This window comes from Ambystoma mexicanum, chromosome 6q, assembly GCF_040938575.1.
Source record: "Ambystoma mexicanum isolate Mex_15411 chromosome 6q, UKY_AmexF1_1, whole genome shotgun sequence".
Classification (NCBI taxonomy): Eukaryota; Metazoa; Chordata; class Amphibia; order Caudata; family Ambystomatidae; genus Ambystoma; species Ambystoma mexicanum.
This window is the reverse complement of record NC_090937.1, coordinates 391216348-391237990: the sequence shown is the minus strand read 5'-3', so window position 1 is coordinate 391237990 and position 21643 is coordinate 391216348. Positions and strand designations below refer to the sequence as shown.

At 48.1% G+C, this 21643-nt stretch overlaps 1 protein-coding gene across 2 annotated transcripts in view; it reads right to left on the bottom strand.

Moving 5' to 3' along the window:
• SEC24B (SEC24 homolog B, COPII coat complex component) overlaps nucleotides 1-21643 on the bottom strand; it is a 2214138-nt gene that overhangs the window by 1946997 nt on the left and 245498 nt on the right. For both annotated transcript variants that reach the window (XM_069630875.1, XM_069630876.1), the window contains exon 4: nucleotides 5096-5203. In XM_069630875.1, coding sequence (XP_069486976.1) covers nucleotides 5096-5203 — 108 coding nt within the window. The remainder of the gene's footprint in view (nucleotides 1-5095; nucleotides 5204-21643) is intronic.

The window sequence follows — 21643 nt, the reverse complement described above, 5'->3', positions numbered from 1 at the left end:
GGCTTTGAATATTGGCAGAAGTTCTAGCAGATTGATGTGGTTCTGTGCTGCCGCGTGAGACCACAGACCCTGAGCTGTGCGGTGAACGTAATGAGCCCCCCACCCAGCGAGTGAGGCGTCTGTTGTGACAATCGCTTGTACTTCCGGATCGTAGAAGGATTTCTCCTTCAGCAGATTTTCTCTTGTCCACCAACGAAGATTTTCTACTAGTGTTGGCTAAACGAGCACTAGATCGTCCCACTGACCACTCGCCTGAGACCACTGTTCCGCCAACCACTCCTGTATGGGTCGCATGGGCAGTCGTGCGTGAGGAACCAGGTAAATGCAAGATGCCATCATGCCTAGCAAATGCATTGATTTGCGTACCCTTATCTGGCGTCCGGCCGGATAACGTGGTATTTGCAGTAACATATTTTGGACTCTCTCCTCTGATGGAAAGACAAACCCCTCTTGTGTGTCTATGACCGCTCCTAGGAACTGTGTGGTTATGCTTGGCACTAGGCTTGATTTTTTTTCTCGTTGATGGAAAAGCCCAATTGGAAGAGTAGGTTCATAGTTCTCTGAATGTTTTGCCTGCAAATTAGGGGGGACTCCCCTGTAATCAGTCAGTCGTCCAGGTAAGGGTGCACTGGGATTGTCTCCCTGCGCAAGTGTGCTGCCACCACTGCCAGTACCTTCGTGAATACCGTTGGAGCAGATGCTATTCCAAAAGGTAGCACTTTGAATTGGTAGTGCTGGTTCGCTATCTTGAAATGCAAGGATCTTCTGTGCGCTGGGAACATTGAAATATGAAAATAGGCATCTATCATATCCAGTGTTGCCATGTAATTCCCCCCCTTTTCAGTAGAGGGATTACCTCTTGTAGCGTAGTAATGCAGAACATTTGTGGCTTGATGTATTTGTTTGCAGGGCGCATATCTAATACTGGGCGCATTGTTAGATCTTTCTTTGGCACAAGGAAGTAAGTTGATTAAATACCTTTGTTTACCTGTTTGGCCGGGACGACTTCGATGGCGTCCTTTAGTAGAAGCAACTTCCTCGAGGAGCTTACGCTGGTGTTCCTTGGAATGGGTCTTTTGTTGTGGGGGGTGGTTCTGGGGTTGCTCGAGCTCTATACAATATCCAGAATGAGATTAAATTTCAGGGGAGTATCTCGTGCTCAAAACCAGTCTTTTCAATGTGACTATTGGGGTATGATAATGATATGATAAGGCATTTGTAACGCGCCTATACACAAGTGTTTCAAGCGCGACGAGGCAGGGGGGGGAACAAGGGGAGGCAGACAACGATCTTACTAGGCCAGGTGTCATTCAGATCGCGCAAGTGCAAGGGTAGAGGGGAAGGGAAAAGTGCATGGGGGAAAGGGAGAGGGGAAAGTGCAGTACAGGGTTATTAGCATACAGCATACAGGATACAGGATAAATAACAAGGGCCAGCTGGTGGCAAGTGTGAGGTAAGTGCAGACAAGTGCTGGGAAGCGGGGCTGTATGGATAAAGACACAGTCTCGTAGTGCAGGGGTTGCCGTGGAGGCAGTGCAGGGGAGAGTGGCTGGTCCGAGAACGGTGAATGGCCCAGTTGCAGATTCAGTCCAGTTTCAGTAGTAGTTCAAACAAATATTCCAAATCATATAAGATGTGATGTTTTTATTCTCCAATGATAAGGAAAAAGCCAGCCAACACGTGTTTCGACTCCTGGTCGTTGTCAAGGCTGTACAATCCATAATCAAACATAAATCCATCAATAGTGTCCATTACATTCAAAACGTAAACACAAAGTCATAGTTGTACATATATTGCAAGAAAACATGGAATTGGATGTGTCATACCATATTATGTCACACGTCAGGCCAGGTTTAGAAGGTTGGAGTCAGTGGCGTATGAAAAATCAATTCAGAAAACAAAAGTAAGGAGAATTTCATTGAGCCATATAACAGATTTTGTAGCCTCCCATTGTGTTTATTTCACATCAAAACTATGTTGTGACGTGGGTTTGGGAAAATTGTCCTTGCGACACCTTATGTGTCACACCTTATGTCCTGTGATATGTTGGTGCACAGTTGACCAGAATTTGGTGAGATCGTGAAGTGCTCAAACACCAGCACCCGATATAAACAGTATGATGTGTCTATGATAGATTTGAGGCTGTTTAGATGCGAGAGAGAGAGATTGTCCCGTGAATAAATGCTCGAATAAATGTTTAAGACTGTGTTGGTGGATCAGACCAAGGTGAAATAAATTTAGCATTGTAATGAGTTTGGATCTCATTGGATCTTTCTCACCCTAAGGTTAATCCAAGGTCATAACAACTTTAAGCGGTTGTTGAGTTTCATGTACCTCAGTGATTATCATATATGCTTCCAAATACGGTGACTATAAGTCGGTCTAAAATAAGGGAAAGTGATTGTAGTAATCCACTACAGGGTAAGGCAGAATTATGCACTTCTGTTTAGTGAGATCGCTTACCTTACTTTCAATGATTAATGCTGTATTTTTTTAAACATGCTGAGGGCAATATCTTTGATGCTTGAATTTCAAGAGACCATTTCTGGTGTATGTAATGTTAGAAATCCTATGGGAAAATAAAATTGAAAATAAGAAAAGATCCAATTCCGAATGGTGCAACTGTTGGGTTAGTTTAACATTTATTGATGTTAATTAATGGCTTTATGTTAGTATAGCACCTACAACGTCTAATAGGACAAAACTGAATTAAAAGGGCTACATTTAAGCATTACTTGAGTGTTGGACCCATTACTCTTTCAATGGCACCAATGGCCCCCATAAATAAGCTTATCAAAATTATGATTGTACTTAAAAAAGAAATATACCTTCATATTTGGGATTGATCCCATTTTCCAATCCAGAGGATGCAATCAGATTCGCCAGCTGGCAGTCCTATTGCTGTATTTTGCCGCGATCATGGCAAAAGTAAAATCCAAAATAGCGCCCGCGACGTGACGACGTTACACGTACCGTGACGCGTGAAGTCATCAATGTAAACATATGGAGCAAATGATCAGCGCAATGTGTTTGTCTATTCAGATGAATTGCTAGAGCGTGCTAACTGCATCTGCAGTCCCATCAGAAGCCCAAACCTGATGGTATGCTCATGTTTAAAAAAGTAACTACTATTAAAGATATGAATGCAGAATGTTTTATTTTTGTATTTTATGAGTTTAAGAATAACAGATTTCCTATGTAGATTGACATCATGTAGTATTATTGTGTTAAGTCTGCACAGTGTAGAATTAAAGCGCAATGTCATTTGAGACCAGCGCAGTGTGTAAAGCCTAGTAAATATGAGTCCCAAAATGTTCGATTCACCATATTTGTAAATGTACAGAATTGAACTAGTTAATTGCCCAAATGTTGCATATTTATCACTATCATAGATGTATTGTGAGACAATGTTAATAGGAGAATGGCGGATTCCTGTGTCGATTTACAGCATCTTGTTATTATAACGTGCATGTCAATCGAGTGTCAGTGTCAAAATGTGTGGGATATGAATGAAGATCATAACTCTGAAGAATACTCACTTTGGGTACTTATTGTAAAGTTGTTGGTGGTGCCAATATTAGTTACTAATGATTCAGATTGTTAATATAATTTGGTTTCACTTTAGGTGCCCATTATATGGTTGTTTGTAGTGCCAGTATTGGTTGCTAATGATTAGGAATAACCCATTAATAAAGGTCCTACTTAGTGATTAAAATAGATTGGTCATATGGGAACAATTGAGCAGTAGGGTCCCTACATAATTCAACCAATGTCCTTTATTCTTAAATGGCCATGGGGATATCTAATATAGGGTTACCGGAGTGTGATGTGACAACCTCATGAAGGTTGATGTATCCAACCGTGGTTCTTGACAACCATTATAGGAACACATGCATTTCATGATCACAATTCAAACCCACTTGGGTGCATCTCAAAAAACATTAGTTTACATTCCTGTTGTCTCAGTTTGAGCTTAACATTGCCTACTCTTTTCTCCCAATTTAGCCTTCATCAAACCAATAAAACGAATATCATTACTGTTGCTCATTTGATGACATTCACGCCAATGAATGGCCAATGGAGATTTGGGATCATTGTTTCTCAAACTTGATAAATGTTCTCTGATGCAAACTCTTAATTGTCTAATAGTACTTCGTACGTACAGTTGGCCACAGACACATGATGGCATATACAACATTACACGTTTTACAATTAATTAATTGATTGATGTTGACAACAGTGCCATTCGTGTCTGTGAAGGATTGACAGTTGCCATATGCATATTTGCAATAATTGCAGTTGCCACATTTATAAAAACCCACATTTTTCTTAAGCCAATTCCCGTCTGAGTCGTCCACTTTAGTTTCTAAAAAAGAAGGACTGAGCTTTTGTTTAATTGCCTGGGCAATGTTTTTCTACCAACCGATAAAGAGTAGATGGGTCTTTTGAAAACCGAGTAATGATTGCGATGTGTTTCGATTCTGGTATCTTTTGGTAAGAGGTATAGAGTGGGCCGAGCGCAGGACCCTACCCCCGGAAGACAGGCACAGACAGAAACTGATCTGTCGAGGGAGTCTTTCGACTGTCGTTTTTCTTGTCTTCACTGGCGTCTGATATTTCGATAGTTTATTCTTACTATCCTTTATATCACAGACTATCAGTAATTGAATAATAATAAATGGCTATAAGCCGAAAGAGGAACTCCGCTATAAGCGTCCGTCTAGAATGGTGGAAATAAACAATTTGAGGGACCTCGACGCGTGAGGGATCATGGGTACAGTGGATATCACACTAGGGATAGTATTACTGGCACGCCCTGTCAACGTCCCTTTTTGAGTTTTCGAAAACAACATCTGTAATACTCTGCACCTTCCACTAGATGTCGGCCTATGCACAGCATGTGATCTAAGCAGATTCCACAAGCCTCAGAAATAAATATATATATATATATATATATATACACACACACACACACACACACACACACACACTCTTTCAGATTTGCAACTTTAAGGTTTAGAGCAAAAGGGGAAGCTGTGTTTCATCAATAGGGAGTTGAAACAGTGTAAAACAGGAGTGTAAAACTAAAGCGGACCTGCTTCCTCATCTTCGTCGTCCTCCTCATCTTCCTCATCTGAACTCGATGACAAGGGAGTTAGTGCAGAGTTGGCATGGTTATTAACATATTCCCCATAACGCATGCCTGTGAAGTAAAAAGCAAACACAAAAATCATGAGAAAGATTCAACGATAAAAAATCCAATTATAAAGCAGTATATTGTTAGAGGAGCCGGAGAAAGCATGCATTCCTCAGAACATCTGAAAACTCATCTGAAAACCAATGGAGACAGATGCAGCAAACCTGATACAACAGTTTCAGTTGTTTAGCATTAGGAAATGTAGCATGGGGCAAAAAATCAAGTTGCAAGCCACTAGCCAGCCATAAAAGTGTCGCTCACCACCTCAAATATATACATGCACAGCACACCATTTATTACCCAATAGGAGCCAAATATCACTAGCCAATGGCTAGCAAAGTGCACATTTTGCACCCTGAAGTAGTGTATGTCTGCATTGAATTGATGTATTTAAGAAGAAATTGTGCAATGTTAATTCACTCAAACCTTTAAAAAACAAATAGTAAGATGTGCAGTCTTTAAAATTATATTTTTTGACTTTGAATGTTCCCAAATGTATGAAACAAGATGTATTTGTAGCCAAAAGAAGAACCTGCATGCGTATCAAGAGACATTTGTTTGCATGGTTCCCCAATTAATTCAGATTTGATCCATAAGTATAATGGAAGGAGTCTGTTACCAAAATGTTAATGATGAAAGAAGATGACGAAAGGGTATACCCTCCAGCGAATGGTGAGTGATCAAGTTAGGCCAGGAGAAAATCCAAGACCATCACATTCTGATTCACACCCCTAATCTTCAAATGATACACCAACTGATATTTATTTGCCATCAGCTAAAGAAATGTTTTGTTGCACTTTTTTTTTTATAAGTAATTTTTATTAATTTTCATAACAAACAAACAGCTTGTAACATTCCCTAACCCCCCCCCCCTCCACCCCCTCCCTCTCCCTCCCTTCCTCTTCCTCTTAGATGGCGAATGGACAACACGTGTTAACAGTATCTTGGTTCTGAAGGATCAGAGAATGTTCAGGATGCGGATCTTGTGTGGACACCATTGCAACATATAGTCACTTTGGAGGTACTGCATTATGTCTCCCCAATTCGCCTGAAAATCTTCTCGGGAGCCCTGTATCTTGCACGTCATCCACTCTAATGAGAGGAAGTTCCAGACCTTCTGGAGCCATTGGAGCTATGTGGGGCGGTCCTTCTGTTTCCAGCCTTGGGCTATTGACAACCATGCTGCTATGATAAGAGCCATTATTCCTTTAAGTTGGCGTTTGGTGTGTGTTCGTCGCGTCGGTTCCCATAGGCCCACTAGCCACACGCTTTCTTCCAGTTCTTCTGCTCCTTGAACCATTTTCCCCGTCTGCGTTTTGATGTCCATCCAGATGTCCAAGAGCGCCGGGCATTCCCACCAGACAAGCTTCCAATCTCCTTTTTGCTGACAGCCTCGCCACCATAAGCTATTGGTGTTTGGATAGAAGATCTGCAATATTTTGCCGGGGTTAGATGCCATTGCAGAAGAACCTTTTGCCACATTTCCCTCAATTGGATTGATCGTGTCAATTTCAGTATCTCACGCCATACTTCTTGCCATTGGGGTCTTGGTATTGTTCTCCCTAATGTTTGCTTCCACCTCTTCATGTAAGACCAACAGACCCTTTCTCCTTGTTCATTCAGGAGGGTATACAGATTCGAAATGAGTTTACTGGAGCCCGAGTCTGTTGTTAGGAACGTCTCAAATTTTGTCAGTTGTCTCGTTCCTGCTACCTTATACAATGGGGTAGATTGCCAGTGTGCTAGTTGCGTGTGGTGACATTTCTCTTTCGATGGTATGCCGAATTCTCGTACACATTCTTCGAATGCCCTTATAGCTTGGCCTTCAAACATATCTTTAACCTTGGAGAAGCCGGCCTGCTTCCAAGCCGAGTATGCGTTGGGGTTCATTCCTGGGGGAAAGTCCAGATTCCCAAATAGCGGAGTGAATGGGGATGGGATTGTGGTTATGTTTCCCCTTCTGACCGCTCAGTCCCAAGCCCCCAGCCCTGCTCCCACGACAATGCCGATGTTGGCGTTTGGGTGCCCGAGATTCTTTTTGTTCCACAAAAGGTTGGATAATGGGGCGCCTGCCTCGGCCTCGTCTTGCCAGGTCCATAGTTGTTGAGGGGAGTTTGCTGTCAATTCCTTCACCACCCTCAGTTGTGCCACTTCATGGTATTTCCTGAAGTGCGGTAGAGCCAGCCCTCCTTCCTGTGAATGGGCCGTCATCATAGTCATGGCCACTCTTGGTTTCTTACGTTTCCAGACGTATGCAGATGTCATTTTGTTCAGTGACCTGAAGAACGTGTTTGGAGGTGTCAGTGGAAGTGCTTGGAAGTAGTAGAGGACCTTTGGTAAAATGGTCATCTTGACCGCGGTTATCCTCCCCCACCACGATGTGTTAAGGGGGTTCCACTTTTCCAAGAGATGTTGGAGATGAGTGAGAAGGGCAGGGAAGTTAACTGCGTAGAGACTTGATGTGGATGGGGTCAGTTTGATGCCCAAGTAGAAAATGCTTTCTTGTGCCATCTTCATCCCGACCGTCCGGGATAGAGTTGAGATTGTCTCCGGGTTGGCCGATAGGTTTAGAATCTCTGACTTGTTCTTATTTATTTTGAGGCCTGAGACATTCCCAAACTCTTTGAGTTCCTGAATTAGTGCTAGCAGGGATTGTTCTGGTTCAGTGAGGGTTATCAGCATGTCATCTGCAAAGGCCATAGCTTTATGTTCTTTGTCCCCCATGGGGATCCCTTTGATGAGGTGATGTGACCGAATTGTCGCTAAGAGGGGTTCCAGGAATAGAGGGGCGACAAGGGGCAGCTCTGTTTCGTGGCTCTAGACAGGGCCACTTTGGATGTCAGTGTTCCATTCAAAGAGATTCTTATCGGGGGGTTACTATAATTTGCTATGACCACTTACAGAAACCCTCTCCCGAATCCCATGCGTTCCATCGTGTATAAAAGCTGCGACCATTCTACCCTATCTAACGCTTTTTCAGCGTCCAGAGCAACCAGTGCTGCTTGTATCTTTGAATGCTCAGCCTTCTCAATCAGATGACACACCTGCCTTGTATTGTCTGCTGTCTGACGTGTCGGGATGATGCCTGCTTGGTCTGGATTCACCAGGGCCATTAGATGCACGGAAAGCCAGTTTGCTAATACCTTTTTGTACAATTTAGCGTCCAGATTTATAAGGGCAAATCGGGCGATAGGAGCCCGGATTAGATGGGTCTTTCCCTGGCTTGTGAAACAGCACCAGTTGTGCTTTGTTCATGGACGGTGTTATATCTCTTTGATTCCTGAAAGTGTTATACAAAGTGGTAAGTCTGGGAGTAAGAGATGTCAGGAATTTTTTATAGAAGGCTTCCGTGTACCCGCCGGGTCCCGGGGCACTGTTTTTAGGGAGTTTCTTGATGGCTTCCGCAACTTCTTCCGGTTCCATTTCCCTGTCTAGGATTCTTCTGCTTTCCTCCGACAGCTGGGGTAAGGCTATTTCTTCTAGACATGCCATCTGCTCCTCTATGTTTGGGTTTGCTGTGCTATATAGATTTTGATAGAACTCTTTCATTACTTCCCCCCATTTCTTCATTTGTTGTTACCTTGTCACCGTGTGAGTTTTTTTAAAGCTAAAATAATCCCTTTGCGACTTTTCTCGCGAAGCTGCCGGGTCAGTAGCTTGTCGGCCTCGTTAGCATACATATAATATTTTAGTTTCATTTTGAGTAGAGCCATCTCTGCCTTTCTCGCTTGCAGAAGGTTTAGTTGGCCCTGAATGTGTTTCATCGCTCTTTTCGATTGCTTGCTGGGGTTGTTCACCACTTCCTTCCTTGCTTCTTATTTCTTCTCCAGGTCCTCCTCCCATTGTATTGACTGTTTGTCTCTCTTTGCCTTGAGAGTTATTAGCTCTCCCCGCATGACTGCATTGAAGGCATCCCATACCACTCCCTGTGGGATCTCCCTCGTGTCGTTCTCACTGAAATAAGTATTGATTTTTTCGTCTATTCCTTCTACCACCGTGGCGTCTTGGAGGAGTTCTTCGGGGAATCTCCAGGACCACAGCTGTGCCACGCGGGACCCTAAGGCTATTGACACAATCGGAGGGGCGTGATCCACAAAGGAAATCGGGCCCTGGAGTATCTCTTTGGTTTTCCCCAATTATCCCAGTTGATGTCCAGATATTATCTATCCTCAATTGCGTATTGTGAACATGAGAGAAGTACGTGTAACCCCGTTCGTCTCCTCTTTTGGCTCGCCAGAAGTAGTGGAGGGACAGTGCCTCGAACGCCTTTCTCAAAAACTTTGACGGGGCCTTGGTGTCGTAGCTGGTTACAGCGCTCCTGTCTAGACTGGGGTTCCATGCTAAGTTCAAGTCGCCGCCCAGAATGATGTCTCCCGTCGCAAATTCTTCCAGTGTTTCCAGAGTTTCCTTAATAAAACTTTCCTGCCTCGTGTTGGGGGCGTATACTGATGCTAATGTTATCCGCCTTACGTCTAGCTGAGCGTTCAGGAAGATATATCTTCCCTCTTTGTCTGCCCGGTATTCCTGGATCTTCATGTTGAGTGTGTCTCATGCTGCTATGAGGACTCCGGCCCTCTTACCCTCTGTGTTGGATTGAAATATTTTTGCATAACCCTGTATCTTAGTCTTGGCTCTCTCACTTCTCTTTATATGGGTCTCTTGGTACAGAAGAATGTCCGCTTTCCATCTCTTCGCCTGCTTGTCCAACTTGGCTCTTTTCGTTGGTGTATTCATACCTCTGATATTTTGTGATAGAATTGTCACTTGCTCCATGAGGTTCTTGATGTGGTTCGCTCCCTTATCTCCGGGCCCCTGTGTCCACTCCCCTCTGTTTGTGAACCTTATCTCTGTGAACAGTAAGAAAAGGGTCTAGTACTGAAAGGGCCTGTAGTTCACTAACCCTTCTAATAGAAGAACAAGTTACTCTCTTACCTGGTAACGTTCTTTCGATGGGATGGTCTGACGACGTATTCCATATCTATGACAGTAATCACCACAGCTGTGCTCCTTCGGAAAATCTTTCGGCGTCTGTGTCTTGCGTCAATGACGTCGATACGCCGCCCTCGAGGACCTCCTCCGACGGCCGACGTCACTGGATGTTATAAGTAGGACGCACAACGCCCGTAGCCTCAGTTGTACTTTTTTCCCCAGAACGTGTGGCACCAGTCTTCTGCCAGTCTGACCACACAAAGCCTTGCGGAAACGTAAGCTGCAATCGCATAAGAAATTCTGTAGCGGGGAAGGCAGGGAGGGAGCAATATGGAATACGTCGTCAGACCATCCCATCGAAAGAACGTTACAAGGTAAGAGAGTAACTTGTTCTTCGAGGGGATTGGGTCCTCCGACGTATTCCATATCTATGACAGACTCCCAAAGCAGTACCAATGCAAGAAGGTGGGAAAAGAATTTAGAAAACAGAAATTTAGAATGCCCAATCAAATGGCGGAGTAAAGGACCGCCTTGCCAAAGGCCAGATCCTGCCCCCGGATGGAATCGAGGGAGTAGTAACGTACAAAAGTATGTACCGAAGCCCAGGTGGCTGCATCAAAGATGTTACAAATAGGAACACCCCTCTGTAGGGCAGTAGAGGCAGCCATACCCCTGGTAGAATGGGGCCATAAGCCGACCGGGCACCTGGAAAGGTGACGGAGGGAACACATTAGTGAGCCCTTTCAGAAACTGAGAAATTAAAGGAATTTTAAAATAGGAACACTCTTCAGACGAGCGCTTAAATATGGACAGCGCCGCCAGGTAACCTTTAACGGTACCCACTTGCAGGCCCCTGTGGCCCAAAGAAAGCAAAAAAGACAGAACTACAGGAATGTCACATGAAAAAGGATCCACATTCTTAACCCTGCACCAGTCGCAGAACTTACGCCAACGGTACAGGGATTTTGTGTCATGATCACTGCTTCCAAGGAGCCAGGACCAGCCCAACGTCCTTGGAAGCAGGCCCCTAACCCTAATCCTAGGCACCAGCCGGTCCCCACTGGGACCTTTTGGACCTTGTCCTGGTGCCGGTGGCACCAGGCTCATCAAAACCATTGGTCCCGGCACTGGAAGCGCCGGACTCATAATAGGTGTGAGGATGCTTGGGTGGACTTACCTGCAGCAGACCATGCTGCTTACTTACCAGCCACTTAGAAGCTATCTAAGAACAGGAACTACTTTCTTACCTGGGTGGGGCAGCTCCACTCCCTGGATACAGCACTGGAACTCTTCTGGAAACTGGAACTCTTTTCTTACCTAGGCGGGGCCGTGGAAGAAGACGCCTCATCACTCCAAGGCTATTTAAACCACACCCGATAGATGAAGCGTGCTTCGCGTTATTCTGCATCTGCAGCAGAACGCTCACCGAGTCTGCTCAGGCTTTTCTTCTTCTGATCCTGGACCTGCAAGAATCCTATTTACCATTTCAGTATCCAGACATCATCAGCACCTGCAAAGAACAGAAACAACAGGTTAGCAAGGCGAACTTTACACGCAGTACTTACTCACCTGATCCATCGGCTGCGGCCGCTTCGTCACGCCGCATCTCCACCTGCAAAGGCAAAAGCATTGCCATACTTACCGGCACGCTGTGGATTCCGGATTTCTTCGTTCTGCATCGCCGCCTGTAAAGACAAAGCATCGTTAACAACTTACTGGCATTCCGCGGACTCCGGCGCTGCAAACCAACATCTGAAAGGCAAAAGAAAAGACATTAAGCAGGTATTTACTTACGTTCATCCCGCTCGTCGCAATAAAAAGCCTGCAAATACTCCGGCGTCTCTTTAACACGAACTAAGCTGCAAGGAAAGAGACAATTAGAGCGCTTGCCATACTTACAAACTTCCAGGCGCTTTACTTCATCTTCCATCTCAAGAGCCCTGCAATACATAAGGGAAAAGCATTATATAGAGTCTGCATATAAACGTGCCACGCATTTAAAGACTATAAAGACAAAAGGGGTCCAGAAACTCACCGCTCGTGCAGACAACGACGGTAACCATCCTCTGAATTCAAGAGGCCTATGTTTCACCAGTGAAGGAACTGGCAACGGCACCCTGCACCAGACGCAGATGGAGAGCCCAGCATTCACCTATATAAGGTGAGCACGTTGACCTGGGGGCTCTACGAAAAAGCTGGGAAGAGAGAGGGAGAGAGGGACATTCAACTACCCAGACCAGTAACCCCCATATTCTTTCACCTGCAGAAACCTCACTCTTCGAGTCCGACACACAGTGCGAAGAGGTTCGACCCCAGAAGCCAATCGAGTCCTGCACATCACTTTTCGAGTCACAGACAGCTTCCTGCCAAGACCCGCGCCTCCGTGGGAATCAGGTGAGCGTTACATTTTGTTGCAGGCCGTCTGGCCGAGAGCAACACCTCCATCACGTCTTCAGGGAGGTTACAAGGGAGATCCCAATCCTTATACCTCAACTTTTCAGAAACCAAGCGTGAAGGTTGAGGGATCTGACCTCTGGATGGAGAACCTGACCCCCCCCTCCCGTGGGAGCAAATCGTCTCGGTAGGGAAGACGACGTGGAGGGCAGATGGACAAGTCGAGAAGGTCCCCGTACCACGTCCTCCGGGCCCACGCCAGAGCAATGAGGATCATCCGGGAACCGAACCTCGGTAACCTCCGCAGCACTTGCGGAATGACGGGGACTGGAGGAAATGCGTACAGCAGTGGGAATGACCACTTCACCACAAACGCGTCTCCTAAGGCTCCATTCGGAGGAAATTCCCGCGAGCAGAACCTCTCGCACTTCTGGTTGGCACTGGAGGCGAAGAGATCCACTTGAGGGGTCCCCCAAAGGGCGAAGATCTCCAGGAGAATCTCCCACTCGTGAGAGATCGCGCTCTGCCTGCTCAGAGCGTCCGCCGTCTCGTTTTCGTCTCCGGCCAGATGAACTGCCGAGATCGAAACTTCCTGCTGGATTGCCCAAAACCAGAGCTGCATCGCCTCCCTGCACAGAGGAAGTGACCCTGCCCCCCCCCCCCTTTTGTTGAGATAGTGCATGGCCACCGTGTTGTCCGTCAGGATCAGGAGATTCTTCCCACGCACAGTCGGCAGAAAAGCCTTCAGGGCTAGCCTAACGGCCCTCAGCTCCAACAGATTGATATGGAGTCTGGACTCCGACGCAGACCAACAACCGCAGACTGTCAACTCGTTGGCATGAGCTCCCCATCCCGTGAGGGATGCGTCCGTCACGATCGTCACCTCCGGCCAGTGTAGCCAAAATGGAGCCCCCTTCATCAGATTGTCTTCGACGGCCCACCACAGAAGGTCCTGGGCGACCGAGGACGGCACCTGAACAGGGTCGGACATCCTGCCGGAGGACTGAGACCACTGGAGCTTGAGTGCCCATTGCAAAGATCTCATCTGCAAACTGGCCTCTGGCACCAGAAGAATGCAGGATGCCATGAGGCCGAGCAATCTCGGAGAGGTGTCCAGCCCACTAGCATCGTGCAGGGACTGCCTCAGGTCCTCAAATTGGCTATGGCCCGAGAGAATCTCGTCTGGCACCGTATTAGGAACCATGCCATCATCAGAGCCCTCATCCACCTCTGAAATAAACTCAGGATGGTGGTAAGAAGGCACAGAATGAGAACCAAAGCCATGCTTGACCTTGGCCAGAGCCTTTCTAGGGGGTTCCACCGAGCCTCGGGGTACCCCTGTCGGCACAGCCTCGAAAGTCGTCGAGGGCATCGAGTGAATCGGCGTCGACGCCGAACGCGGCGCCGACAGCATCGATGCTGTCGACACAGGCCTCGAGGCCTGAGCCCCGAGCGTGTCCTTCGACAGCCTGGGCGCCGATGGCGCAGATGACTTCTTCGGAGGCGGGGCCTCGAAAGAGTCCGTCGACGACCTTGGCGCCACCGGCGTCGACTTCTTCCTCAAAGACATCACAGGTTCACACAGTCTTGAGCGCGTCGAGGACCAGGACCTGGACCGGGCATGACGAGAACGATTCCCCTTGCCCGAGTGGGACCTCTCCTGTGAATCGTGCCGACCACCCGAGCCCGAAGGCGTGCGAGTGGTGTCTCTCGACCGATCACGACCGACCCCACTCGGAGGCGCAGGCGGACCGGTGCCGTGCGATTCGAGAATTGCTAACATTTCGTTCCCGAAGGAAGCCCATTCCTCGGCCTTCGCCTGATTGGTAGGGTAAGCGACCCGCCGACGGGCGGAGTCCTCAGAAGAGGACGGGGAAGGCGACCAATGACGGTGCTTCCGGGAGTGCCTCGAAGAGGCAGAGGAGTGGCGGGACCGACTCTGGGACCGAGACCCACTGGACTTCCGACGACGACGCGGAGAGTCGCCTCTCGAATCATCCGTTGAAAGCCCCGCAGACCTCAACTTCCGTGGCTTAGACACCTTACCTACCGATAGCTTCTTCTTGAGCTCCCGCAAGGCTTTAGACTTGAGCAACTGGCAGTCGACACAGTCATCCGTGTCATGGGCCTCCCTGAGGCACCAGAGGCAGGCGTCGTGCCAGTCCGTAACCGACATCTTGGGCCCACAGTCCCCACACTTCTTAAATCCCAGACGCGGGGTGGAAGACGAGGTAGACATCCTTCACGAAGAAGAAACTTCACAAAACGAACAAACGAAGAACCGAGAAAACAACAGAAACGCCAAAGAGTCGAGGCGTGCAGAGATTCCCGAAGCGAACACTTTCGCGGAAAAAACGGAACTGAGGCTACAGGGGTCGTGCGTCCTACTTATAACATCCAGTGACGTCGGCTGTCGGAGGAGGTCCTCGAGGGCAGCGTATCGACGCAGGACGCCGAAAGATTTTACGAAGCAGCACAGCTGTGTTGATTACTGTCATAGATATCGAATACATCGGAGGACCCAATCCCCTCGAAGTAATAGCCACTAGGAAGGCGGTCTTGTAGGTAAGGTCTTTTAGACTTGCCTTTTGCATAGGCTCAAAGGGGGGACCCCATAAGTCTAGTCAGAACCACATTTAAGTCCCACCCGGGAGCTGGGTTTGAAATGCGGGGGGACAAATCCTCTTAACCCCTTCCATGAAAGCCTTGATAACTGGTATTGTCCACCACAACACGTTTTGCTGTGACATAATGTAGGCTGAGAGAGCAGCTAGGTGAACCTTTAGGGAATTAAAAACCAGGCCTGAATCCAGTAAGTGGGTCAGGTACAATACAATGTGAGTAGGAGAGCAGTGAATGGGATTGACGCCCTTGGCATTACACCAGATAAAGCGTTTTCATTTACTGGAATAGCAGTATCGGGTGTTGGGTTTTCTCGCTTCCCCGAGTATGTACATACATTCTGAGGGAGTTGAAGGTATCCGAACTCTATGACCTCAGGAGCCAGGCCGCTAAATTCAGAGTTTGACGGCATGGGTGCAGTGTCTCTCCCCTGTCCTGAGACAACATGTTGTACGAGCAGGGCAGATTCATCAGACGGGGGAGGGACATCTCCATCAGATGAGAGAACCAGGGTTGGCGGGCCCACATGGGGGGACCAATATCATGGTGACTTGCTCCTGGTGCATCTTGTGCACGATCTTGTTGAGTAAGGGAGTCGGGGGGGGGTGAAGAGGGAGGAAGCGTAAACAAATTTCCATGACCATGTTACACAGAGCCCGTTCCCCTTGGAGCGGTTCTGTGGGTACCCGAAGGCGTAATCTTGGCATTGAGCGTTCTCAAGAGTTGCAAACAAGACGATCTCTGGGAAACCCCATTCTGCAAAAACATTGGAGACAATGTCTTCGTGTAGTCACCATTCGTACTCTACGGGCAGTGGAAAATCTCTGCTAAGCACGTCTGCCAGAAGATTGAGTTCCCCTAGAATATGTTGGGACAACAGGAACATCCTATGTTTGCGAGCCCATATCCAAATGTTTTGGGACAGCTTGGATAGCCCTGGAGAGTGTGTACCCCCTTGTTTGTTCAGGTAGTACATGGCTGTGGTGCTGTCTGTCAAGATCACAACTGTCTTCCCGGTAACTGTGTCTGAAAGGCGTTCAGTGCTTTGAATAGCGCTAATAGCTCCAACAGATTTATGCGGTTGGACACTACTTGTGGGGACCACACGTCGTGCGCCGTCTGCTGAAGCACATGAGCCCCCCACCCCGTGAGTGAAGAGTCAGTCGTTAAGTGGCTTCAACTGTGGGGGTGGTGAAGGTCTTCCCCTTCAAGAGGTTTTCCCTCGACCACCACTGCAGAGAGATCGAGGGCTGGCGAGACAACTACCAGATCTTCCCACTGTCCGCTAGCCTGACACCAGTGGCTGTTGAGCCACTCTTGCATGGGACGCTTGCGCAGACGCGTGTGAGGAACTAAGTAAATGCAGTACGCCATCATCCCCAACAGTCGCATGGCCTTGCATACCGTCACTTCCCGACTGGCTACATATTGAGGCATCTGAAACAGCATGTTTTGAACCCTCTCGTTGGAGGAGAAGACGAGGCCGTCTTTTGTCCGAATTAGAGTACCTAGAAAACTGTTTGACTTCACTGGTGTCTAGGCTGGATTTCTTCTCGTTGATGGAGAATCCCAGACAGAATAAGAGGTCTATTGTCTTCTGAGTGTTCAATAGGCATGTTTCGTAGGACTCCCCTGTTATGAGTCATTCGTCGAGGTAAGGGTAAACCGGGACAGATAGTCTGCGCAGGTGTGCTGCCGCTACTGCCAGTACCTTAGTAAACACCTTTGGTGCCGAGGCAATTGCGAAGGGGAGCACCTTGAACTGATAGTGCTTGTCCTCCATCATGAACCTTAAGTATTTTCTGTGCGCTGGCAACATTGAAATATGAAAGTATACATCTTTCATGTCCAGTGTTGCCATGTAATCCCCCTGTTTCAACAGCGGGATTACTTCCTGTAAAGTGACCATACAAAACTTTTGAGGTTTGACAAATTTGTTTGCTGGGTGCAAGTCTAGCACGGGGTGCATTGTGAGACCCTTTACAAGATCCTGTACAAGAAAGTACACTGAATAAATACCCTTATTTACCTGTAGAATAGGGGTGGCTTCTATGGCATCCTTTCCTAGAAGGGTCTGCACCTCGTGCAGTAGGATTTGCAGGTGGTCCGGCGTCTTGATCTTGGCGGTCTGTATTGGGGTGGTCAGGCAAATTCTATACAGTACCCGTGGGTGACCATTTTTAGTACCCACTGGTCTGTTGTTATCCCCTCCCATGCGGTAAGGAAAGATGTTATACGCTTCCCCCGACCGGGGTTGCATGGGAGGGGACCTGGATCTGCAGGTCATTTCTGACCAGAGGCCGGGGCACCTCTGGGGTTGGAACCTCCTCCTCTAACTCTCCCACGCTGCTGTCCTCTGGGTGGTAAGTGGCAGAGGTTTTAGACCCGTGTCCCGAATTCCAGTTGCTTCCTGCATTATACTGGGTCTGGGAAAAACGAGATTGCCTGCGAAAGGACCGGCGGGAGCCGCTTCCTCTCAGAGGAGAGGGTTTCTGGGTAATCTGTTGAAGGGACTTGAGTGTCTCATGAACTTTCTTGGCTGTTTCAAGAGCATCGTCCACTGCCTTACCAAACAGGTTGGTTTCCTCAAGGGTTTGTTAATTAGTGACACTTGGCTCTCTGTTTTGAAACCAGAGTTCCTTAGCCATGCATGTCTCTTGAGCAAGGTAACTTTTGCCAGAGTTCTCCCTGCCGTCTCGGCAGCGTCCAGAGTGTTTTTGATCACATTCTGGTTCAGCTGCTTGCCTTTGAAAACAATGGTGAGCAACTTGGTCCTTGCAGGTTCTGGCACTTCCTGGAGGCCTTCCTGTAGAAGGTTCCACTGGACATCCGCATAGCTAGCCAATAGCGTGGTGTTATTGGCTATACTGGTGGTAAACGCAGCAGCCGTTGTTATCCTCTTCCCCAGTGCATAAAGTCTCTTGGATTCCTTATCAGATGGTGGCTCTCCTTTAGACAGGGGAACAGCCGCCCGTTTTCTAGTGGTGGTAACCACTAACTAATCCGGAATGGCATGACCCTTGATATAGGCGGGGAAGGCCAAAACAGTTTCTCCACCCTAGGGTTTACTGCCCTGGTCTGGGCCGGTCTCATCAAAGAAGGTGCCAACCTCCTCTTTATTGAGTTCAACAAGGGGATGGCCTGGCTGGCCAGAGGTTTTTCTTTGAGCACAGGACATCGAGGTCCTGGGTGGGAGTAGGGGACATCCAGGGCTGAGCATCAACCTGACGGCTGTCCTCGGAATTGTCCATAAGACCCGTCTGATCATCTACATTTTAGTTTTGCAGAAAGGTGCCATCTTCATCCTGATCATAAGTGTCCATAACATCCTCATCTGTGAGGAAACAAGTAAACTCTTCATGTGGATCCCCCACCTCCAAGGTCCAAGGTCCTTTGAAACTTAGATACAGGGGTAAAAGAAAAGTCTTTGAGGTCTCTTGGGAGCAAGGGTCGTAAATCTCCACCCGTCTCACCTGGGATCGCTTCTTGCTCTGTTCCGCGGGAGAATTCCTCTTGTGGACGGATCTGGTCTTGTATAGGCTCGCTAGAGTCTCGTCTGGCTGCAGAGCGCGTTCAGAGTTCCGGGAAGGTCGCAGTTCCAGGATGTCCAGGAAAAAGGTAGTGGTCGCTAGGGATGAGGATTCCGGGAGCAGAATTAGAGGGAAGGGGTCAAAGGAAGGAAGAAGCAACCAGGAAACTAGGAATAGTGGATTCGCCGAACAGCACACACACCTCAAGTCACTACCTAATGATAGCATTGAGACGAGCGGGGCCGCAGGGGCGTGGCCAATTCATAGAACGTGCCATGTGCGACGTGAAGGCTGGTGCGAGGCAAGTCACTTGGCACGGCCATGTTGGGAGTAACAAGGAATACAACCCCCGTCGCGATAAGGACCAGGAAGTCCAGAAGGGGCAAGTTCTATGGGTCATGACAGCAAGGGCCTCAAAATAGGAGACACATTTTTCTAATCTGTCCATACATCCCTCAAATTTCTCCCTGGTTCATGCGGAGGAACCAGAGGGGTGCAGGGGAGAAAAGTGTTCATTTTGAGATGTTTTCCCTCATGTGCCTGACAAAGGCACAGGACTCAACATAGTCCTGGCAGGGTTCTGGGCGCTGTGGCGTATCTTTCGACACGTCTCTTGGCCGTTCTTTGTGTTTCACTGTCTCCTTCGACCGCTCTTTCAGTGTAACTGCCGAAGTAATCCTAGCGATGCTGTCGGCCATGGTAGGAGAATCCGGCCGGTCTAACGCCTGAACCGGAGGCTGAGCGGAGGATTTCGCCGCCATCCGGACAACCGGGGGCTGAGCGGTGGATTTCGCCGCCACACATCCCTTAAGCGGAATCTGCGCGGCGTCCTGGAGCTTTTCGACGTCAGCATGTATTTTAGTATTAGAGCCCTTGACTTTGGATTGCCCAGTCGCAGGCCGCGACTGCTGTTGCGGGGAAGGCTGCCGATTATGCTGATCAGAGATTCCCGTCTAAGATTGACAGTTCTGTTGGTGCTTTAATATGCGTCCACAGTCGCCGAAGCAGAACCTTGGGTTGTGTATTTGGTGTTCTGATCGTGTGCGCCCCTGTCACCATGTTTTCTCTGTAGCGTGACTCACATCAGGCCTGGTGGGGTCAGGGACAGGCATCGTGGACCGAGAGTGGTCCGCAATTAGGTCAAATGCTTCTGACACAGAGGCCTGGTCATCGCTAGTTCCTCCATCACTTTCGGCGGTTGCGAAAGCGGGGGAAGAACATTCGGCCTGCGAAATGCCGTAGGCCGCCCACCGCTCCTTAAGTGTTTTAGGGCGCAGGAGTCTACAGGCCGCGCAAGTCGCTTTTTTGTAGTCGAGGGGCAGACAATTGTTGCCCCAAGCGTGCTCGTCCTTCCAAGGATGTATGGCCCTGCACAAGGGACAAAACCTAATGGCGTCTTTTCCATAGCGAAAGACAATTAGAGCGATGACGAAACCCAGGGAGCAGAGAGAGTGAAAGAGGAAAGGAATACTAGTAAAGGATATGTTCACCACGACCCCAGTTGCCCTACTGTGTAGGCCAGCCGGAAGGCCCAGCCACGTGGACGGCAGCGCCGCCGGGATCAACAGGCGTCGAAAGTCCATAGCAGTCTTTGGCGTTCTTTCACAGGATTCAACAGTCGAAGTGACTTAATGGGAATAACGACAAAGTCTATAATGACAATAACGCTGCGCTCCGCCTGCTCCTAGACCTGTCAGCAGCCTTTGATTTGGTCGATCACAACACCCTGTGTCGCCATTTAGCTTCTGAGGCCAACTTTACACCAAAGGCATGTGATTGGATCACCTCCTTTCTCCAGCAGAGAGTCATGAAAGTATTTTCTGACTCTGCCTGTGCCACCCCCAGCCACATCAAATGTGGTGTTCCACAATGATCGTGCATCGCACCTACCCTCCACAACCTTTTTACTAGACCCCTGTTCAGCATCTTTGACGCCATGTACATCTCGTATACGAAATGTGCTGATGACACGCAGGTGCTTATCCCACTCACAGGGGACTATGATGCAGATCTGAACACACTCACCACCATTTACTCCACCATCCAATCCTGGATGGCAGACAACTGGCTCTGCCTCAATAGTGAAAAAACGGAGCTCCTGCTCATAGGGTCACCCACCGCCCTGGGCAACCTCGATGAGCAGTACTCATCCTTCTCCATTGATAACATTCCTATCAAAGTCTCTAATAATGTCAAGACCCTAGGAGTCTACCTGGACGCCGACCTGACTATGGGCAGACAGGTCAATGCCATTGCCTCATCATCTGCGTACTACACCAAAGTGCTCAACGCAGCCAGACCTTTCTTATCTCGTGAGAACTGCCTTACTATTGCCAGGGCTATAATCGGTTCAAGGCTTGATTATTGCAATGCTCTCCTCGTAGGAACTTCCCAAAAAAACCTCAACAAACTCCAGCTGGTGCAAAATAACGCACTCAGGGCAGCCACAAGAACATCGAGAAGAGACAACATCTCTGAAGTGAGAAGACAGGTTAACTGGCTTCCAGTCAAAGAGAGAACTGTCTTTAATACTCTTGCCATCACCCACAAATGCCTCCATGAGCTCGCACCCCCATATCTATCCCATAGAATCACCAGGCATACTGCCTCGAGGCCTCTCAGAGAAGGCTATTCCAACACGATTCTCACCCCAAAAATCCGTAAAGCCCGAGCAGGCGGCTCCAGCTTTCCTACATTGGCCTCCACTCACTGGAACACACTCCCTTCTCACCTAAAACAGGTCGAATCCCACCAAGTTTTCCGCAAAGCCATCAAAACTAAGCTCTTTAACTGAAAGCTGTAAACCTAGTACCACCTTTCGAAGTTAGAACTACCATATTGTTATTCTTTCTTGACCGTCACATTTTTCATACTGTATGTCATGTAATTTGTAACTAAGAAGCCTAATGGCGCTTGAACCTGAATGTCAAACCTCTTACATATTCCTGTAACAGCGCCTCGATGCCCCTGG